Below are 19,550 nucleotides of genomic sequence, written 5' to 3'. Positions count from 1 at the left end.
CTTAATCCTCGTGTGCCCTCTGTTACATACTGTCTGAGGTAGTTATCCCTCAAAAACTCAAGAAACTCATTTTCTTTACTTCCAGTTGCTATCTCTTCATTCCAGTCTATATTGCCATAATTAAAATCACCCATAATGATCACCCTTTTCTTATCTGCTTGGCTTATTTGACTATACATTTCACTATCACCACCATCCACATTACCAGGTCTATAACAACATCCCACCAAGTATTTGATTCTATTCACCTCTATCTCACATCATACTGCCTCAAAGCCACTGGACCTATTTCTCTCTTGCATCTCTACTTTGTATGGACATAACTCTTTCTCTATCATCAATAGCACTCCCCCTACCCTTTTACCCATTCTATCCTCACGAAACATATCATACCCTTCCATCTCTATTCCTGTCAGGATGTTATCCTCATCTAACCATGCCTCACTTATTCCGACAATCTTTGGGTGAACAGACGCAATTAGTGCAACCATTTCATCTGCCTTATTTCTTATACTTCTAGCACTGGTATACAAACACAACAGCTCATTTCTGGATCTACAACAGCTAGTTCCACTGATACCACTCACTCGATGTGATCTCTCCATGCTGGACTGGGGCCAGTTCCCTTTCTGCTTTTTCATTTTAGAACCCTTTTCAATTTCATCTGTTTCCTCTTGATCCCTGGTCATCCCTTTTCTTTCCTGCCTACACATGCTCTCTTGGAGCATCCATCTTTCTCACGCTGTGTATCCCTGTCCACCCTGAGCCTCCCCGTTTCCCTGCTCCTCTTGCACACCCATTCTCTCATTTTCTATACTCATACCACTCACTTCCCCATTCATTTCCACTTCTTCAATCTCTCCTGTCTTACTCTCCTGCTCTTCCACATCACTCCCCTCTCGATCTGATTCATTCTCTCTCTATTCACTTCTCTACCTTCCAGCAGCAGTCTCACCAAGTGACTCACACTATAACCACTCAAATGCAGCCTATTGCTCCCGTACAGTTCAATTCGTCCTTCAAACTCATTCCACACATTAACAAACTGTACTCCCGTCTTCTCACACATTTCAGCCAGCATATCATTCATAATCCTTGCTCTCTGCCTCATTTCACCACAATCATATCTAGGCAACACACTGACTACCCTTCCTGTCACGCTATTCTCTTTTATCTTTCCAAGCAGCCTCCTGACATTCATTCTGACATGCTCTTTGTTCTCTCTCAAATCATTTGTACCAATTAATACAATTAACTCTTTTGCTCGCTCCCACCTCATATGCAATCCCTCAATCACTCTACTCATTTTACCACCTGGAAAACATACCTTGTGCATTTTATCCTATAGCACACCTTTAATAATGGAGTCGCCATACAACGCCACTCGCTCATCTTTCGTTAACTCTTTCATGCCATCATGATTTATTTTAATAGTTTTGACCTGAATTCTCTTAATTTCATTCCGCATCCATTTCATTTCTTGCCTCATCCAATTCAATTCACTTTCCGAATCTCGCGACAGATTCTCTCTATCATTAAATCTTTCTAACTTTCAAACTCTCGACCCCCCTCTTCTCAATTTCCCTCTCATTCATCCTTGTTTGTTTTCGTACTTTCGGTGCAACATACGTCCAACTTTCACTATCATTCTTCTCACATATCTTTCTTTGTTTCCGTACTTTCGAACTAACATGCGTCCAACTTTCGCTATCATTCTTCTCACTTTTACTCTCATTCAACTTTCTTTGTTTCAGTACTTTCAGTCCAACATGCATCCAACTTTTGACAACATTCATTCTTTTTTCGCTATAATTTATTCTTTCGATTTTTTTCACTTGCGATTTCTGCGTCACGGCATTTCTACTTTCATTCGTTCTCTCAATTTCATTTTTTTCTGCCACTCTCGCCTCACTTCATCCCTTTTAACATCCGTTATGGTTGTCAAATCGCTCTTTTTCTTTTTTCCTGATTTTTTAGCATTTTTTCGCCTGTCTATCCCACCATCCTTCTCTTTCAAACGTGCACTCGCGACACAATCGTTACTAACACTTTCTGTCATCAATTTCACATTTGCATTCATCAGTTCCTCATTCAGGTCGCACTTTCCACATATCCTTCTTCCATCCACGCTAAACATCCATAAATCATTTATGTAATTGAAGGAATACATATAACAGACCTCACACTTAACGAAACGACTGAAATCTAAATTAAAATCATGGAATGCCAATGCCACTGCCATTTTTTTTTCCCCCTTGTAGGTTACTAGGTCTAATAATAATGATTTCGTAATTAAGTTTAGGCAAGAAAAATTCCCCACATTAATAATACCGGTAGTGCACAATGTTTAGTGCCGCTCTTACTCAAACAATTACGCATATATAATTAATTATTCCTAGAATAACTTATCTGAATCAGGACTCTTCTTAGGTATGTCCACAGCGCTTGGCTCACTAGCGCAAATGAACATTAATATATATATATATATATATATATTTAAATACCTTCTAGATACTACATCTGTCTAATGATATCCTTAATACAATTTTATAAATTAAGTTTTATGTATGACATCGTGAACTTATACGTGTAATTTATTTCTGAACTCTTATGTTTACATTTCTTCAGCGAAATGATATTGTGATTAGCATTGTAGCTCGTTCTAATTTTGAATGATCAATTGTTTCTATTCTACCTTGTAAAAGAATGTTTCCTGTCAAGACGGATGATAGTTTGTTATTTTCAAACTGAAATATCTGGCAATATATTAAATACTCATTATCATCATCATAAGACTAATTACAAGTATGGACCATATTGGTCTGTTCCATTCTCATTATCCATCTATTATCCCTTTTTTTTGAGGTCTACCCTGTTTTCTCTTTCCAACTGGCTTATATTTTAGTATCTGTTTAGGATATCAGGTGTTGGCCATTTGGTTTACAAGTTCTATCCATTTTTGTTTATAATTGTTTAGTTTTTCTTCTATTGGTTTTGTTTTTAGTTCTTTTAAAATGTCTTTGTTCCTTTTTTGGTCTAATAATGTGTATTTTGCAGTTCTTCTCATAAATTGCATTTCACTTGTTTTTATTCTTTGTTTATCTTGTTTGTTTATTGCTCAAATTTCACTGCCATATAATAATGTGCGCAGTGCTCAAGTATTGTATATTTTCAAGCGGGTTTCTTGTTGTACAATATTTGGATTGAGTATTCTATTTATCAGGCCTATAACCTGTAAAAATTCTGAAGTTTTTAATTTTATGTCTTTTTCTCCTTCATATGATATTTCACATCCAAGATAACAAAGTATTTATCTGTTCAATTATTTTATTATTAATAACTATTTTACTTCTAAATGGAGTTTGTCCACAAAATGCCATTGTTTTAGTTTTATCTATGGACATTTTCATTCCAAACTGTTCTACTATAATGTTTAAATTATATATTACTCTTTGTAAATTGTCTTCCTTATCTGATATTATTACCTAATCACTGCAAATAATAGCGTATTTATTTCGTAATTCCAGGAAATTTTTATACCTGGATTGTTTAAGGTGTTCCACTGTATTAATACTTCATTAATGTAAATATTGAAAAATGTTGGAGAAAGAGGGCATTCCTGTCTTATTCTTTTTATAGATTGTTTTTCACACAATTTTTCATTTATTTTTATTTCATTATCTTTGTATATATTCAATATTGCATGTAGTAAAATATTAGGTATATTTATTATTTGTAATGCATCAAACAGTATATATCTGTTCACTTTGTCAAATGCTTTTTTGTAATCTTTAAAAAAAAGATGAGTTTCTAAATTAAATTCTCATCTTTTTTCTATAAGTAGTTTTAAACAGAAAGCTGCATCCATTGTAGAGCCTTTTCTAAATCCATTTTGACATTCTAATATTTTTTCACAGTATATTTTCAGTTTTTCATTAAGTATTCTACTATATATTTTATAGCATGTATTCAATAAACTAATACCTCTGCAGTTAGCAGGTTTTGTTTTATCTCCTTTTTTAAATATAGGTATTACTATACTTGCATTCCATTCTATTGGTATTTGTCCATTTGTATATATTTTATTTAAAAATTTTAATAATCTTTGATGAAATTTTTTTCCAGAAAATTTATACAGTTCGGAGTTTATCCCATCTTCTCCTGCTGATTTGCCATTTTTTATTTTATTTAGGTTGTCCTTCAATTCTTTCATTGTTATTATTTGTTATAATTTCCATTGTATAAGGCTTTGATTAGACCACACATGGACTACTGTGCCCAGATTTGGTCACCTGGTTTTCAGAAGAATGAAGAGATGTTGGAGAGGGTTCAGAGGCAACTGACTATATTTTCTGACCTCTGGAAAGTTGAGTATGAGGAAAGATTGAGAAGATGCAACTTGCAGAGTCTGGTGAACAGGAGGAGAAGGGGAGATATGATAGGGACCTACAAGTTATTAAGGGGTTGTTATAGGATCAATGCTGAGAGGTTCTACAGAAAGTAGTGGGAGATCAGGGGAGAACCAGAGGTCATCCCTGGAAGCTATATAAGGAGGGTGTGAGTAGGGGAGTGAGAAAAAGGCTTTTTTCATGCAGAGTTGTGAATGACCGGAATGCCTTGCCTGAGAATGTGGTGTCTGCAAAGAATTTGAGTGTGTTTAAAGCACAGTATGATGAGCTGTGTGTTTGATAAAAGGACCTCCTAGATGAGTCTTTGACTCCATGAAGTCTTGGGTAATAATAATAATAATAATAATATCATTTGAAGTATTTTGTAAGTTTCTGGCGTAATTGTTTTTTGATGCCAGTATTATCTGTCCAAAGATCCGTAAAGTAATCCAAGAATTCTTTTACATCTATTTCATAATTTATATTTGCAGTTTCTTTTATATCTGCATTGATGCATTTTAGTATTTTGTATGCAATAGGTCTTATTTTGTATATGTCATTTTCTAGATACATACATACATAGTTTATTCATAATATGATACAATGTGAAAAGGGAAAAGAGATTTATATTAAAAATTAAATATTGCAAATTATGGTCTTCCAAGTCTCTCTCTATCTTGAGCTAACTGGTAGATGTCAGATGGAGTTTTACAGTTCAGCCTACTGATGGTTTCACATATGTATTGCCAAAATTGTTTGCATGGTCTTCCTCTACTGCATTTGCCATCTTCTGGTTTGTACAGGATGAGGGATTCCAAAAAGAGCGAGACTTCAGGATGTCTAAGTTGATGCCCAAGCCACCTGAGTTATAGTTTTTTGACTATACTGACAAATGGTTCTTGCTTAGCCAGATTTAGCACAGCAGAGTTAGTGATGTGGTCCATCCAGGTGTATCCAAGGATCAGTCTGAGACATGTAGTTCCAAAGGAGTTAATTAGATCTGTAGTTTTTTGGTGCTTATTGTCCAGGTTTGAGAACCATACAAGAAGATGGATTTACTGGTTGCATGGTATAGTCTTAATTTTGTCTTTAATGATACTAATGATGATTTCCAGATGGGATGGAGTTTGTTATGGAAGACTAGAGTCAGATGTTTACGTTTTCTGATATCATTTTCTGTATTGCTGATGTACGATCCAAGGTATTGAAAGCATATTTCACCATGTTTTTCTTTTTCCAAAGTTTCTTAACCTTTACCAGTTCACAGTCATTTCCCATATTTTCTGTCTGGCTTGGATTTCGTTGAGACTTGAAAGTAATATGTGTTTCCCTATGTCAAGTGACTAGCATGATGATAGGTATCCTAGTGGTGGGGCTGCCACCTTAAGACAACTAGGCTTGCCTTTTTTTTTTTTTTTTTTAAAGTATACAGTGGAAATTATAATTTGAGAGGAAGGAGTCCCCCCCCCCTTCGCTCTCAAATTGCTCTAATAGCACTTGGTGGGGAAGGAGAAAGAAGTAAGAGAGAGTAGAGGAAAGAAGAGTAGAAGACCAGTCTACAGATAAGATATACTAAGTGTATATTGTAGGAAGTAAGATCAGGTCTAGCTCAGGTATCTTGGGTTTCCCGAGAGCTATTAAATATTCTTCTTGTGCTAACGTATTGATAATTCTTAATTTCATGTCACAAGTTTCTCTCAAAAAAAGAAGTGTGATTAGAGTATCTAGAAAAGGCAGGCTATTGTTATTTTAATTATTATTACCCCAAACCAGTGGCAACCCGTAAATAAGCAGTGTGAAACACTGCAGCACCCCTAAGGAAAATATGAAAACTTTAAATTTTGTTTGTGTTTATAAATAATAACAATGCTTACATGTTAAAGGTTACAGCTTATGTTTCGACAGTGATTGAGTAGTTAATAATTGGAATTGTTCAATTAACGCGTTAGATTAAGAAACAAATTCATTGTGATCTAACGCAGTGTTGGAATTATCATGTTTGACCAATCGCAGCCAGACTCGCCGATATTTGTTTGCGCTTATGATTGCACGTTACAAGTCATTCCAGTGTATCGTATGCTTGTGTGCATTATTTCTGTGAGGTACGAAACTTTCATTATTCGTACGTGTTCGTGGTGAGGGTGAACTATTTTTTGCAAATCTTATTTTATTCTGTTAAAATAACATATCATTATTTATTTATTATAGATACAAGGTTGAATTATGATGAGTGTCGCTGTTGAAAATATGAAAAGAATTATATTTTTTCAATTATCGTTACACGAAACAAATACACTGCGAGCTAACACAGTGAAAGAATTATCACGTTTGGCCAAATGCAGCCACTCTCGCTGATATTTGTTTGCACTAGTGATTGCAAGTTATATGTCATTCTGACACTGCTCGTTTGTGCAGTGTATCGTATGCTTGCACGCGTTATTTCTGTGAGATACGAAACTTTTATTATTGCTGTTTGTTCTTGGTGAGGGTGAAATATTTTTAATGAAGCAATTTTTTAACGTGTAAATTTATTTATTAATAAATTGGTTACTGATTAGAAAAAAAATTTTTAAAACATTTTTTTTTGTTTTGTATATGCAGCACCATCACTTAAAATTTTCACCGGCCACCACTGCCCAAGACCTCATGGAGTCAAAGATTCATCTGGGAGGTCTTTTTAACACACACAATGCTCATCATACCATGTCTTAAACACACTCAAACTCCTTGCAGACACCACACTCTCAGGCAGGACATTCCAATCATTTACAATTCTGCTCGGAAAAAACCTGCTTCTCACTCCCCTACTCACACCTTCTTTATACAGTTTCCAGGGATGACCACTGGTTCTCCCCCGATCTCCCACTATTTTCTGTAGAACTTCTCCAGCATTGATACTATAACAACCCCTTACTAACTTGTAGGTCTCTATCATATCTCCCCTCTTCCTCCTGTCCACCAGACTCTGCAAATTACATCTTCTCAATCTTTCCTCATACTTGACATTTCAGAGGTTAGAAACAACCTTAGTCAGTCACCTTTGAACCCTTTCCAACATCTCTTCATCCTTCTGAAAACCTGATGACCAAATCTGGGCACAATAGTCCATGTGTGGCCTAATCAAATCCTCATACAATGGAACAAGAATTTCCCTACTTCTACAACTCAGTGTCCTCCACATCATTCCCAGAAGCCTTTGTGTTGTCTTCATAATTTTGGCTATGTGTCCTCTAAATTTCAGATCCTTATCCACTAGACCCCCAGATCTCTTATTTCCTCCAGCTCCAACAATATATCCCCACCAAGCATAAATTCTGCAGCCTATCTTTGTTTCTCAAATTTTAAAACCTTACATTTTGCAACATTGAACTCGCATCACCATTTCCGTGCCCAATCATTCAATTTATTCAAGTCTTCTTGTAAAGCCACAACATCTTCACTACTCTTCAGGGTTCGTCCCAACTTTGCATCATCTGCAAACAACTGAATATCTCCATCCAAATCTTCACCAATATCATTAATACACAAGTTAAACAGTAAGGGTCGTAAAACAGACCCCTGAGGCATTCCACTAGTGACTTTCCTTTTCCTGGATATCGCTCCCCCATACACAACTTGTTGATACCTATCAGATAGCCAGTGTCCAATTCAATGCACTAATCTAATATCCAACCCCATCTGCTCTAGTTTGACTATCAATTTATTATGAGGTAATCTATCAAAATCCTTTGCGAAATCCAAGTATATTACTGTGTATCCTTCTCCTCTGTCCAAGGAAGAGTCACTGTATTGTAATACATAAGTAGATTACTAAAATGTGACCTCCCTTTAGCAAATCCATGCTGTCCATCAAAGATAATACCATTGTTGTCAACCCAATTCTGGATCCTAGTTCTCATATGCTTCTCCAACAACTTAACCACAACACCTGACACAGATAGGCCTATAGTTTGATGCTTGAGTTCATTCACCTCCTTTATGAAGCGGAACAATCTTGTCCTCCTTCCACTCCTTAGGAACTTGACTCAGTGCAAGACTCATATTAAAAAAATACATCAAGGCAGGTGTCAAGTCCCACAGCCTTATTAACATTTAGTTTGCTCAACTCCCCATACACCTCTTGCTCACTTACAGTCAGTCTCTTCTCCCCATCATCAACTGCTCTCAAATCTCTCCATGAAGTCACATTCACAAGATTGAAAGATCTTTATGAACTCCTCATTAAGTATCTCCGCCACACATTCTGCAACAGCTGTCTTTATACCATTTTCTCCAATCAATGCCATCCTTCCATAATCATTGTTTCTTTTGCTGGCTGCATATGGAAAGAACTCCTTTGGATTATTTGGCTTCAGTAGCTAACTGCTGTTCATACCTCACTTTTGCTATCCTCATCAACCATGTCACTCGCCCTGTCTGGTCTTTGTAAACCTCATGAAACTGGTTATTTCCACTTCTCTTATGCTGCCTCCATTATGCACTATTTCTCTGTACTGAATGTTTAATCTCTTTATTCATCCATTTCACACCTACCTTATTTAACCTTCTCACCCTTGGAATGCATTTATACAATGCATCTACTAGATAGTTTTTTAAAATTTCCCAAGCTGCACTGATTTATTTTCCAGCCAACTCCTCATTCCATGCTACACCAGCAAGCTGTCTCCTAAGCTCTTCATAATCACTCCCCCCCCCCCTTGTAGTTCCACATATATCCTTTTCTCACAGAGGTTCTCACACTGCTGGCAACCACCCAGGTAATTAACACATGGTCACTCTCACCAATTGGTGGATGATTTGACACCTCATTTATAATTACATCCTCTAATGAGATAACCAAATCCAAGACCCTCGAGCCTCACGTGCCCTCTGTTACATATTGTCTGAGGTAGTTATCCCTCAAAAACTCATTTTCTTTACTTCCAGTTGCTATCTCATCATTCCAGTCTATATTGCCATAATTAAAATTGCCGATAATGATCACCCTTTTCTTATTAGCTTTTCTAATTTGATCATACCATTCATTATCACCACCATCCACATTACGTGGTCTATAACAACATCCAACCAAGTATTTGATTCCATTCACCTCTATCTCACACCATGTTGCCTCAAAACCACTGGCACTATTTCCCACTTGCATCTCTACTTTGTACGGAACATAACTCTTTCTCTATCATCAATAGCACTCCTTCTTTCCTTTTTACCCCTTCTATCCTCTGAAACACATCATAACCTTCCATCTCTATTCCTGTCAGGATGTCGTCCTCTTCCAACGATTTCTCACTAATTCCAACAATCTTTGGGTGAACAGACTCAATTAATGCAACCATTTCATATGCCTTGTTTCTTATACTTCTAGCATTTGTATACAAACACAACAGCTCATTTCTGGATCTACAGCTAGTTCCACTGATACCACTCATTCGATGTGATCTCTTCATGCTTGACTTGGGCCATTTCCCTTTCTGCTTATTCATTTTAGAACCCTCTTCAATTCCAACTGTTTCCTCTTTATCCCAGGTCATCCCATTCCTTTCCTGTCTACACATGTTCTCACATTCTCTTGGAGCATCCACCTTTCTCATGCTGTGTATCCCTGTCCATCCTGAGCCTCCCCGTTTCCATGTTCCTCTTGCACACACATTCTCTCATTTTCTATATTCTTGCCACTGACTTCCCTATTCAAAACGACCTCTTCAATCTCTCCTGTCTTACTCTCTTGCTCTTCCACATCACTTCCCACTTGATCTGATTCATTCTCTCTACTCACTTCTCTACCCTCCAGCAGCAGTCTCTGCAAGCGACTCACACCATAACCACTCAAATGCAGTCCATCTCTCTTATATAGTTCACTTCTTCCTTCAAACTCATTCCACAAATTAACAAACTGTACTCCTTTCTCCTCACACATTTCAGCTAACATATCATTCATAATCCTTGCTCTCTGCCTCATCTCACCATAGTCATAACTAGGTAACACGCTTACTACCCTTCCTGCCACACTATTCTCTTTTATCTGTCTAAGCAGCCTCCTGATATCAATTCTGACGTGCTCTTTGTCCTCTGTCAAGTCATTCATACTATTAAAATCATCAACTCCTTTGCTCGCTCCCTCCTCATATCCAATGCCTCAATCACTCTACTCATTTTACCGCCTGCAAAACTTACCTTGTGCATCCTATCATCCAGTACACCTTTAATAATGGAGTCACCATACGCCATTTGCTCGTCTTTTGTTAACTTTTTCGTGCCATCATTTTTTATAGTGAAATGAAGATGACCTTATGAAGTTTAAAACTACTAAAATAAAGCACGCTCCTTTCTCACAAGGAAGATCTCACTTTGTTTTTACCCTGACAAAACTTAAATTTCCATACAAGATCAGATTTAACTCCTTGAGCAAGCAGACACACCTGTAGCCTTTCCTGGCACCAACACATCACCCACATATGCTTCTCCAAAACACTTGTACTTTTCTGTTCAAGCCATTACTTATTATATGTATAACTGTTAGCTCGACGCAAAAGTCAAATCCACCAAACCATAGAATACTTTCCCTACATTTGTAGTGCTACACCAAAACCTCTATATAAAAATGCTTTCTAAAAGAGGGTGATCTTATTAATGGATGATTCCACTCTCTCTCTCTTTCTGATTCCATCTTGGGGCTAATCTCTGAGTATTTTGATGGATATTGTTCTACTGAATTGGCTTTTATAATTCCTTTAATATGCAAGAATGCAAGCAATTGATAATGAATGTCTTCTAACAGTCTAGATTCAGAATTACCAAACCAACTTCTCAACATCAACTTAAAATTCCATCTAACTGTTTGTCCTCTGGAATATCTTTCCTCATGTAGCATTTTCATCTATATACAATAACAGATAACTGTTCAAGAAACATATCCAAAGCTTCCTTCTAACCATATAAACACAAAGAATCAATGTGCTATAAATTTTGTGACTATAGATTATAAAAAGAAAAGTGAATGTGTTCAGCCATGATGGAAGGAAGTAGCGGCAATCATACATTTGTGTGACTATTTGGGAAATGGGAAGTTGGGGTATGTTACGGAGCAGATTAGAGACTGGAGAATATAGTAATGAACATGGACATAACAGAAATAGTGAAACTGCATTTGCGAGTGCACACACACACACACATGCACACACACACTAGAAATGCCAGGTACATCAAAAATAAGATTTGGTAGATTTGAGTTAAATATCGGTCATAAGAAAATGATCTGACAGATATAAACTGAATGAGTATGTCATATTTTGAGAGGAAGGGAAAATAGGGTTGTGATGTAACAGTTATGATGGGAGACAACCAGTGCTCACTCAGGGTTTAGAGTAGAGAAAGAAATAGTAGTGGCATCATCAAAAGTGAATCGTATTAAGTCACATGCAGGTACTACAAGATACTGGGTGTTGCTGACAACAACAGTGATATGATTGTTGAATGAAAGATCTGCAAGAGGAACCATTCTCTAAATAGTGAAATGATTAAGCTGATTAAGGATGGTGGAAAAACTAAGCATCGACATATAAACCAGTTTGCATTTCTTCAGTGGCCATTGAAGATAGTTCTTGAAAGTTTTTCCACTTGGTTGTACTATAAATTAAAGATACCGAGAAATTATGTACTTGATTTAATCTTTTATCCGAGTGTAAGCAAACACAGTATGCGCCTGAAGTATTTTCAGGATTGGGCAACTGATATAGCATTATACATACCATTAAGGATATGTGCTTTGCATTATGGGATACTAAGGTAAGTGATATGAAGTCATCAGTTTCTATCTATATATACAAGTTGCCCCTGTTCTGAAAATACTTCAGGCACAAACTGTGTTTGCTTACACTTGAATAAAGGATTAAACCAAACTGAAGTATTTTCCATTTGCACCTGAAAATACTTCGGGTGCAAACTTTGTTTGCTTACATTTGGATAAAGGATTAAATCAAGTATATAATTTCTTGGTATCTTTAATTTATAGTATAATCAAGTGGAAAACTATCTGTAATCCAGAGTATTTTAATAATAAGATGTGACACCTTTTGACAACTTGTATATGAAAATATGACTTCTGCATTACTCCAACCTTAATATCACCTCTGGATCTGGCTCCCATGATGTGACCTGAAAATATGACTTCTGCATTACTCCAACCTTAATATCACCTCTGGATCTGGCTCCCATGATGTGACCTCAAATAAAGGTTGAAAGTGGTCTGGGTAGTGACCCTTCCATAATACATATCATTATACATACCTGGAAGGATTAGTGCTTTGCATTATGGGATACTAAGGCAAGTGATGTGAAGTCATAAACTTCTATTTATATACGAGTTACCCCAGTCCTGAAAATAGTTCAGGCAAACTTGTTAACAAATAATATTACATTTGCTAATAATGTAACAAAAGTAATCAATGAAGGGAATGTATATACTTTAATTTTCTGGATCATAAAGAAACACATGACAGGTTGCTACCCATCAAACTGGTATTTAAGTTTCAATAAATGGGCTTAGATTTCAGACTGGTGAATTAATGCCAGATATCAGAGATTTGTGTATATGGGAAAATTATCAACAACAAGAAAGAGAATTACAAGTAAGGTTTCACAGGCTAATTAAAAAAAGCCATTACTATTACACTTTTTTGTGAATGATATTCAGTTGTTTGGAGATTGTGCAAAGTTAGAGGTGATTATCAGGAATACATCCGACATTTTGTATCTTTAAAAGGAATTGAATTGCTGGCCTGGTTGGCCAAGTCATTAGCGTATCTGCTCTCCAGCCAAAAGACTGTGGGTTTGAATCCTGCGATGGGCATGGATGTTTGTAATTGTCTGTGGAAATGCTATATGGTGTTGGTGTAGTTGTGGTTGGTGGAGTGGAGAACAGAGAGTTGTAGAGTAGGTGCCCTTCCTTGATGAGTCTTTGGACTCCCTGGAGGTGTCACGTAATAATAATAATAATAATAATAATAATAATAATAATAATAATAGGACAAGCAAATGAGTGGAAACATCAGTTTCTTTGTAGCTAACAGTCAGGATTAACTTTGATATCCATAGATGGAAGGCTGTGTATTTTTATGTATTCTACTGGTGGGACTATGCTGGAGGAGGTGGAAGAGGCAGACGATCTTGAGGCAGTTGTGGATAGTGAGATGAAATTCACAATGAAAAAGGTGGTGAAATAATCCACAGGATTGCTGTAATAATGAAGACAACGACCAGCAGATAAGAATTTGGAAGTTATGTAGTATGAAGCACTGTTCAACAGGAACAAAAAAAAGCTTAGAGAGGGTATTAGATGAATATTAAAAATGAAATATTGACTACAAAGATAGATTCTGTAGAGTTTAAACTAGGAGGACATATGATGTGATTGCAATGTATAAGTTGTTCCAAGGATCTATCTGGTAAACATATCAGATGCAGGAAGGGAAGAAAGATTTTACAAAAGGCATACAACAGGAAGGGACAAAGAGAATCCTATTTGTTTGTTTTTGGTTTAATGGCACAAGACAGCTATGGTCATACTGTGCCTAAGGTAACAAATAAAGGGCAAAAAAAAAAAAATAAGTAATAATATACATTGATACTCGGTAAAAATTTAAAAATAGAGGTGACACAATGAATCTGATAAAATTTGCCTAAATGTATAGGATTCAGACAGATTATGAATGTGACTAAATTAGTGATGTGCTCATTGGCAAAATGAGAGCCACTGGTTAAAATATGAATGATGGTTGGCCTTGTACAACACAACTCACACATAGGCATGTCATTCTCTCCCAGTATGAAAGTGTGTGTAAGATGACTATGATCTATAATGGTACTGAGTCAGTTGTTCTTTGCAGTCCTTGCATAGACTAGACTGCCACAATTTGAGTTTAGGCTTGACTTGATGGAGCATATTATTGGTCTTTCTCTGCTAGCAATCAGTGTATAAGACAGACAGATGGTGAAAGATTGAGAAATGAGCTGACCTAGATTAGTATCTGCAGCCTCATTTCCCTTAATCCCAATGTGGCTTCAAATCCAACTGAAGCATATAAGTATAGCTCCTATAACTGAAGAGGACATGTTGGATATAAGAGAGAGAGAGAGAGAGATTATATTATATTTATTATATAGAGAATATATAATTATATATACAGAATCTGTATATATAATACACCTTTAGTAGTGTTGCAGTCTTATGTAGTCTAAAGCAAGCTCTCACATAGATGACTATGATTTATAATGGTACTACTAGCACCACGATGAGTCTCTGACGATGAGTCAGAGACTCATCGTGGGATGAGTCTATTGCACACAATGTCCAACACACACACACACACACACACACACACACACACACACACACACACACACACACACACTATTGCACACAATGCTCATCCAACCATGCCTTAAACTGATTCAGTATGTCTACACCCACAACACACTCAGGCAATGCATTCCACTGGGATCTGAGCAGATATTATGCTGTCTGGGGAAAACAGAAAATCCCACTAGATCTGATACTGAACTATCTGTGTAGACAGGCACAATATCAGAGTATTTTCTTCTATGTGCATGAAAGAACTCCTGGTGGACAACAGGAAAGGTAGAATGTTGGGATAGCCTGTAAGAAGAAATGCTGCATGGGTATACATGAATGCCATGGCACCAGAATATCTGAGAGTGTCTGTGCTATGCTGTCTACCTTAATATCTAGAGCTTGTAAGAGAATTTTGTTTGCAAACCAAAGGATATAAAGGAAGTCTGCTAAGTGTCATACAGATTGTCTCATCTTGGGCAAAATATAGTTGAACATGTGGGATGGTATTGCAAGGATTTTATTTTTGTAGTGTACAGCAGAAACAGTTCTTGATCTCAAAATGACAAGAGTGGTTCATTTGCCTCAATGTATCAAATGCTCCAGTTGCAATTCTTATGGCTTGATGGTGGATAAGACCTAACCATCACAGGGTGACTACTCACTGCCAGAAGCATAGACTTGAGATCCATAGTCAAGTTTTGACCAAATCACTGCATGGCACAATCAGAGCAAAAAACATTTGTCAGCACTCTAAGAATGCGAAAGATAAGGTACAAAGGATGTTCATTGCTGTAGAACGTTTATCTGGCAACTGGCATATGTGAGGGAGGAAGCTGATTTTCTTTTTAAATATGAGCCTCAAGAACTTGGCTTCTGGTGCAAAAGGGAATAAAATTTGCCATAGTTTCAGTTTTGGTCATGATGAAGACAACATCTGTGGCAAAAATGCACACATACCATCTTCTGTTCAGAAAATTTGAACCCATTTGCAAGCAACCATTTTGAAAGGTAGTGAATGACTTGCTGCAGTTGTCTTTCTATGACTGTCATTCATGTAATATTGAGGTAAGGTCATCCACACCGAGGGCATTGCTTACAGTTGGAGGAAGTTGTTTGGTTATCGAATTAACTTTGATTACATTTGTGCAATTAAAGTTAATCACAGTAAAATGATGATACTCATTCTTAAACAATGAGTCTTATGAAACTTCCTCTTCTTGTGTATACAGTTGAGGAGAGAGAGAGAGAGAGTGTTTCCCAAGACTGAAAAGATTTGGTTGGATAGGAAACGCTTGATAAAGAGAGGAAGATTCCCTTTGAAACCAAAGCCGCATAGGTCTTTCAATATTTAAACTTTCTAAGCAATGTTGTATGCTTTTTCAATATCAAAGAAAACTGATATTAAGTGCCAACATTTTAGAAAGTTACCTCATCTGATCAGTTGTTGAATGATATGTTTGTGGAAGCCAGATTGTGTTCAGGAAAAAAAGGTTGTTTTACATTTTACATGCTCAGGAGTATGCTGGGTGATCTCCTTCTCAATTATGCATTTTGGAGCTTTGCTCTTAGTCTTTGTTCTTGTGATCTTTAATGCCATATCAGCCTCAAATGCCAGAGTCATGAGAGGCAGTCTGAAAATGACCATACTACTGACATTTAAGGCATGCAAAGCGTTTGGGATGTAGAGCTTAACAGTTCTACATCCTTAACAGTTCTACATCCCAAACCCTTTGCACCCTTTAAATGATATGTTATGAATGATAAACTTCCTTATACAAGCCTTGGAAGTTTAGATATCGTACTTTCACAGATGTTGCCATTTAGATATGTGGAAAGTAAGGATGATATTCCTGGTGGTAACCAGGTGACCATCCCTATGTATGAGTATTCTCCTCATTGCTGTCGTTCCTTTGTCTTTCATTTTGGAGCAGATATTCTCATCAAGAACATCAAAGAAATCCTGCTCCAATATTATTCGTCAAAGGCAGTTAAAAGTGTTGGGAGGTATAACTGTCATCGGTATTCTTCTGAGAGATGCTGTATGAAAGAGTTACTCTGATTGTGTCAGTTTTGTTTCTACAAGAATGTCCCCTGAATGGAGACATTCAGGGAGCTTCTTGAATGATTTTGGAGAACCTGCCAACCCTTACAGACCCATCTAGATGAAGAAGGGTGACATTTTCCTGAAAGCATGTTTGCCAGTTGAGTGCAACATTAATAAGGTTATTATTGTTATTGCTGTCTCTGACGTTTACTGCTTTTTGTTTTGATTTTCTGTTGATGTTACAATGGTTGATAATGATATTGATATCATTATCAATGATATCAATGAAATGAGATACAAGCCTCGACATGGTTGAGGCTGGTTGAAGTCGCTCGATAAACTTCTGTATGTTCAGTGGGCATCCACAAATGCCGTATGGTCACTCTGATGCTTGGTGATGTGCCACACCAGGCGTCACCATGTAGTCCTGTTGTTTGCTTTTCTGGAAGCCTCAACTCTCTGCAGATCAGTCACTCCACACACATACACACACCATCCATCCATCCATCTCATTGATGGTCTACCCTTTCCTCTTTTCCCAGGAACTTTACCTTCTATTACTGTTGAGAAGTTCCCCCTTCCATCTTTTCAATGTGTCCAAAATATTTTAATTTTCTTGTCAATATCCTTAAGGAGCCTTAGTTCTACTGATCTTTTCTAACACCTATTCATTTGTATGCCTTTCAGTATATGATAAACTTGAGGATGAAAAATTACTCAAAGGGAGTTTGTTTCAGTGCCAGAGCTTCCCACTCACCATGGTCATCTGCTCTGTGGCAAGCAATGACTGTACTCGGGAGTGGAATGCCAGAGCTAACCCAGATGCCAAACTATCATCACAGAAAGCCTTGAGCCCTGTCCCTACCAAACTATGACGAAGAAAATTTACTGCACAACCACTGACCCTTGCAGGCAAACCCACTAGCCAATTGATCCATGGCAAGGTCAGGCGATCCAGAACCCCCTCTTGCTAAAGCAGAGGCCAAAGGTGTGCAAGCCTTCCAGGATTCCCCCCCTTTCAAGACATCCATGGATTGCATTGTACAACAAACATAGTGGCAAGGTGTTGTATTCAATGATGGTGGTCTGGAAGAGAGGATAGTAAAAAAGACTCAGGAGAAGTAGAGCAAAGATACAGGAAGAAAATCAAAGAGCAAGAATAAGAAGAAGGGCCAGTAAATCACTGGAGTCCTCTCTCTCTCTCTCTCTCTATGAACATGTATACCTCGCATGGAGGGGAGACATCCTGTAAGTTAACACAAGATTGCAGTGAGCAAGAGAGTAAGAAACATGTTTATTATAATTATTATTGACATCAGATCTTCATAGATCCAAAAGACTCACTGCAGGAAGTCCACAATCTAAGTTGCAAAAAGATTATTTTGCAAAGAATTGTAAAGTTGCAAAAAGATTATCAAACCATGCATTATACCCATTCACACTTTCAGCACTCATCATACTTTCAGGCAATACATTCATCAACCACTCTCTCCATGCAAAGAACCTTCTCCTCACTCCTTTGCTCACAACTTCCAGGAATGGCCTCTTGTTCTACCCTTGTCTCCCTTCATTTCTATGAAAAATTTCCTCCATTGATCAGGTAACAACCCCTCATCAAGGAATGGTATAATAAACCTTTTGACATCTGGAGCAGACATCCTGCAATAAATTTCTATGGAGATTTTGTAATAAAAGTAACTAGAAAAATGTTATTCCAATCCTTTTTGATAAAGAGTGAGAATAAATCAACGTAATTCTTAAAAAGAAACTAACAGTATCATTTTCAGATGCCCACCGCCCCTTTATTTATATATCTTGAGTTCAGAGTGAGTGTGGAGTGTCTATGTGTGTGTGAGAGAAAGAATTACAGGGACAGCAAATGAGTTATAGATGTAATAGTACAGGATATTATGCTAGGTAAAGTAATCTCGTACACACTGAATCTTAAATAAATATTAGATAGCTAATATGCTATAGAATAGAAATTACCAATTCCCTGATATTAACTAAAACTTATATCATCTATGGCCTACTGCTCTAATACATCTTAATATAATATAAAAATAACTGCTGACAAACAAACATTTTTCAAATGTTATGGTGTTACAAGTAGTAGTGAACATAGTGAGAAGGACTGCGACAACAAAAGACACAATAGCAGACTTACATGATAGGTAACATTATTTCTGCATACAGCAACAGGTTTTTCATCCTGACCACATAAACTGATATTGAAGATGTGATAGTACTGGGTACCACTTGCTGTAAATAATGGCTTGTTTCTCACTTCAATGTACCTGCAATATGGGAAGAAACAACTATGTAAATAAAATGTTTTCAATGTGTGCATGATTTCTAAAGAAATAACATCCACATTTCAGTTTTTTGAAACCACTGTGAAAATTTCCTGAATTTTTTTCATTGTCGCAAAATCAAATCAAAATCAATAGTGAGCAACCATATCCCTTTTCTAGATATTATTATTATTATTATTAAGAGAGACCTCCAAGGAGTCAGGAACTCATCAAGGGAGGTCACATACTAAATGCACTAGATATCATACTTGATCTTGAATTCATTCACACTGCTTGCACACTCAACATCCCATGGAAATCCATTCCAATCACGCACCACTCTATGAGAGAAAAATCTAGACCTCACCCCCTTTCTTAGCGGCATTCATTCTCAGCTTCCAAGGATGTCCTATTGTCCTTTCCCCACCCTCCATAAAAAAAAAAATATCTATCAACTGAAATCCTGTATGTCCCTT

General features: G+C 36.9%; 1 protein-coding gene across 3 annotated transcripts in view; it reads right to left on the bottom strand.

Annotated features, from left to right (window-relative positions):
* LOC150106608 (endosome/lysosome-associated apoptosis and autophagy regulator family member 2-like) overlaps positions 1-19,550 on the bottom strand; it is a 594,368-nt gene that overhangs the window by 221,817 nt on the left and 353,001 nt on the right. For all 3 annotated transcript variants that reach the window (XM_090392568.1, XM_090392569.1, XM_090392567.1), the window contains one exon: positions 18,948-19,077. In XM_090392568.1, coding sequence (XP_090248694.1) covers positions 18,948-19,077 — 130 coding nt within the window. The remainder of the gene's footprint in view (positions 1-18,947; positions 19,078-19,550) is intronic.

This window comes from Typopeltis vanoorti, chromosome 5, assembly GCF_054136105.1.
Source record: "Typopeltis vanoorti isolate ZY-2024b chromosome 5, IOZ_Tvanoo_1.0, whole genome shotgun sequence".
In the NCBI taxonomy this organism is placed as follows: Eukaryota; Metazoa; Arthropoda; class Arachnida; order Uropygi; family Thelyphonidae; genus Typopeltis; species Typopeltis vanoorti.
Note: the sequence above shows the minus strand (reverse complement) of the source record. Positions and strands in the feature narration are given on the sequence as shown.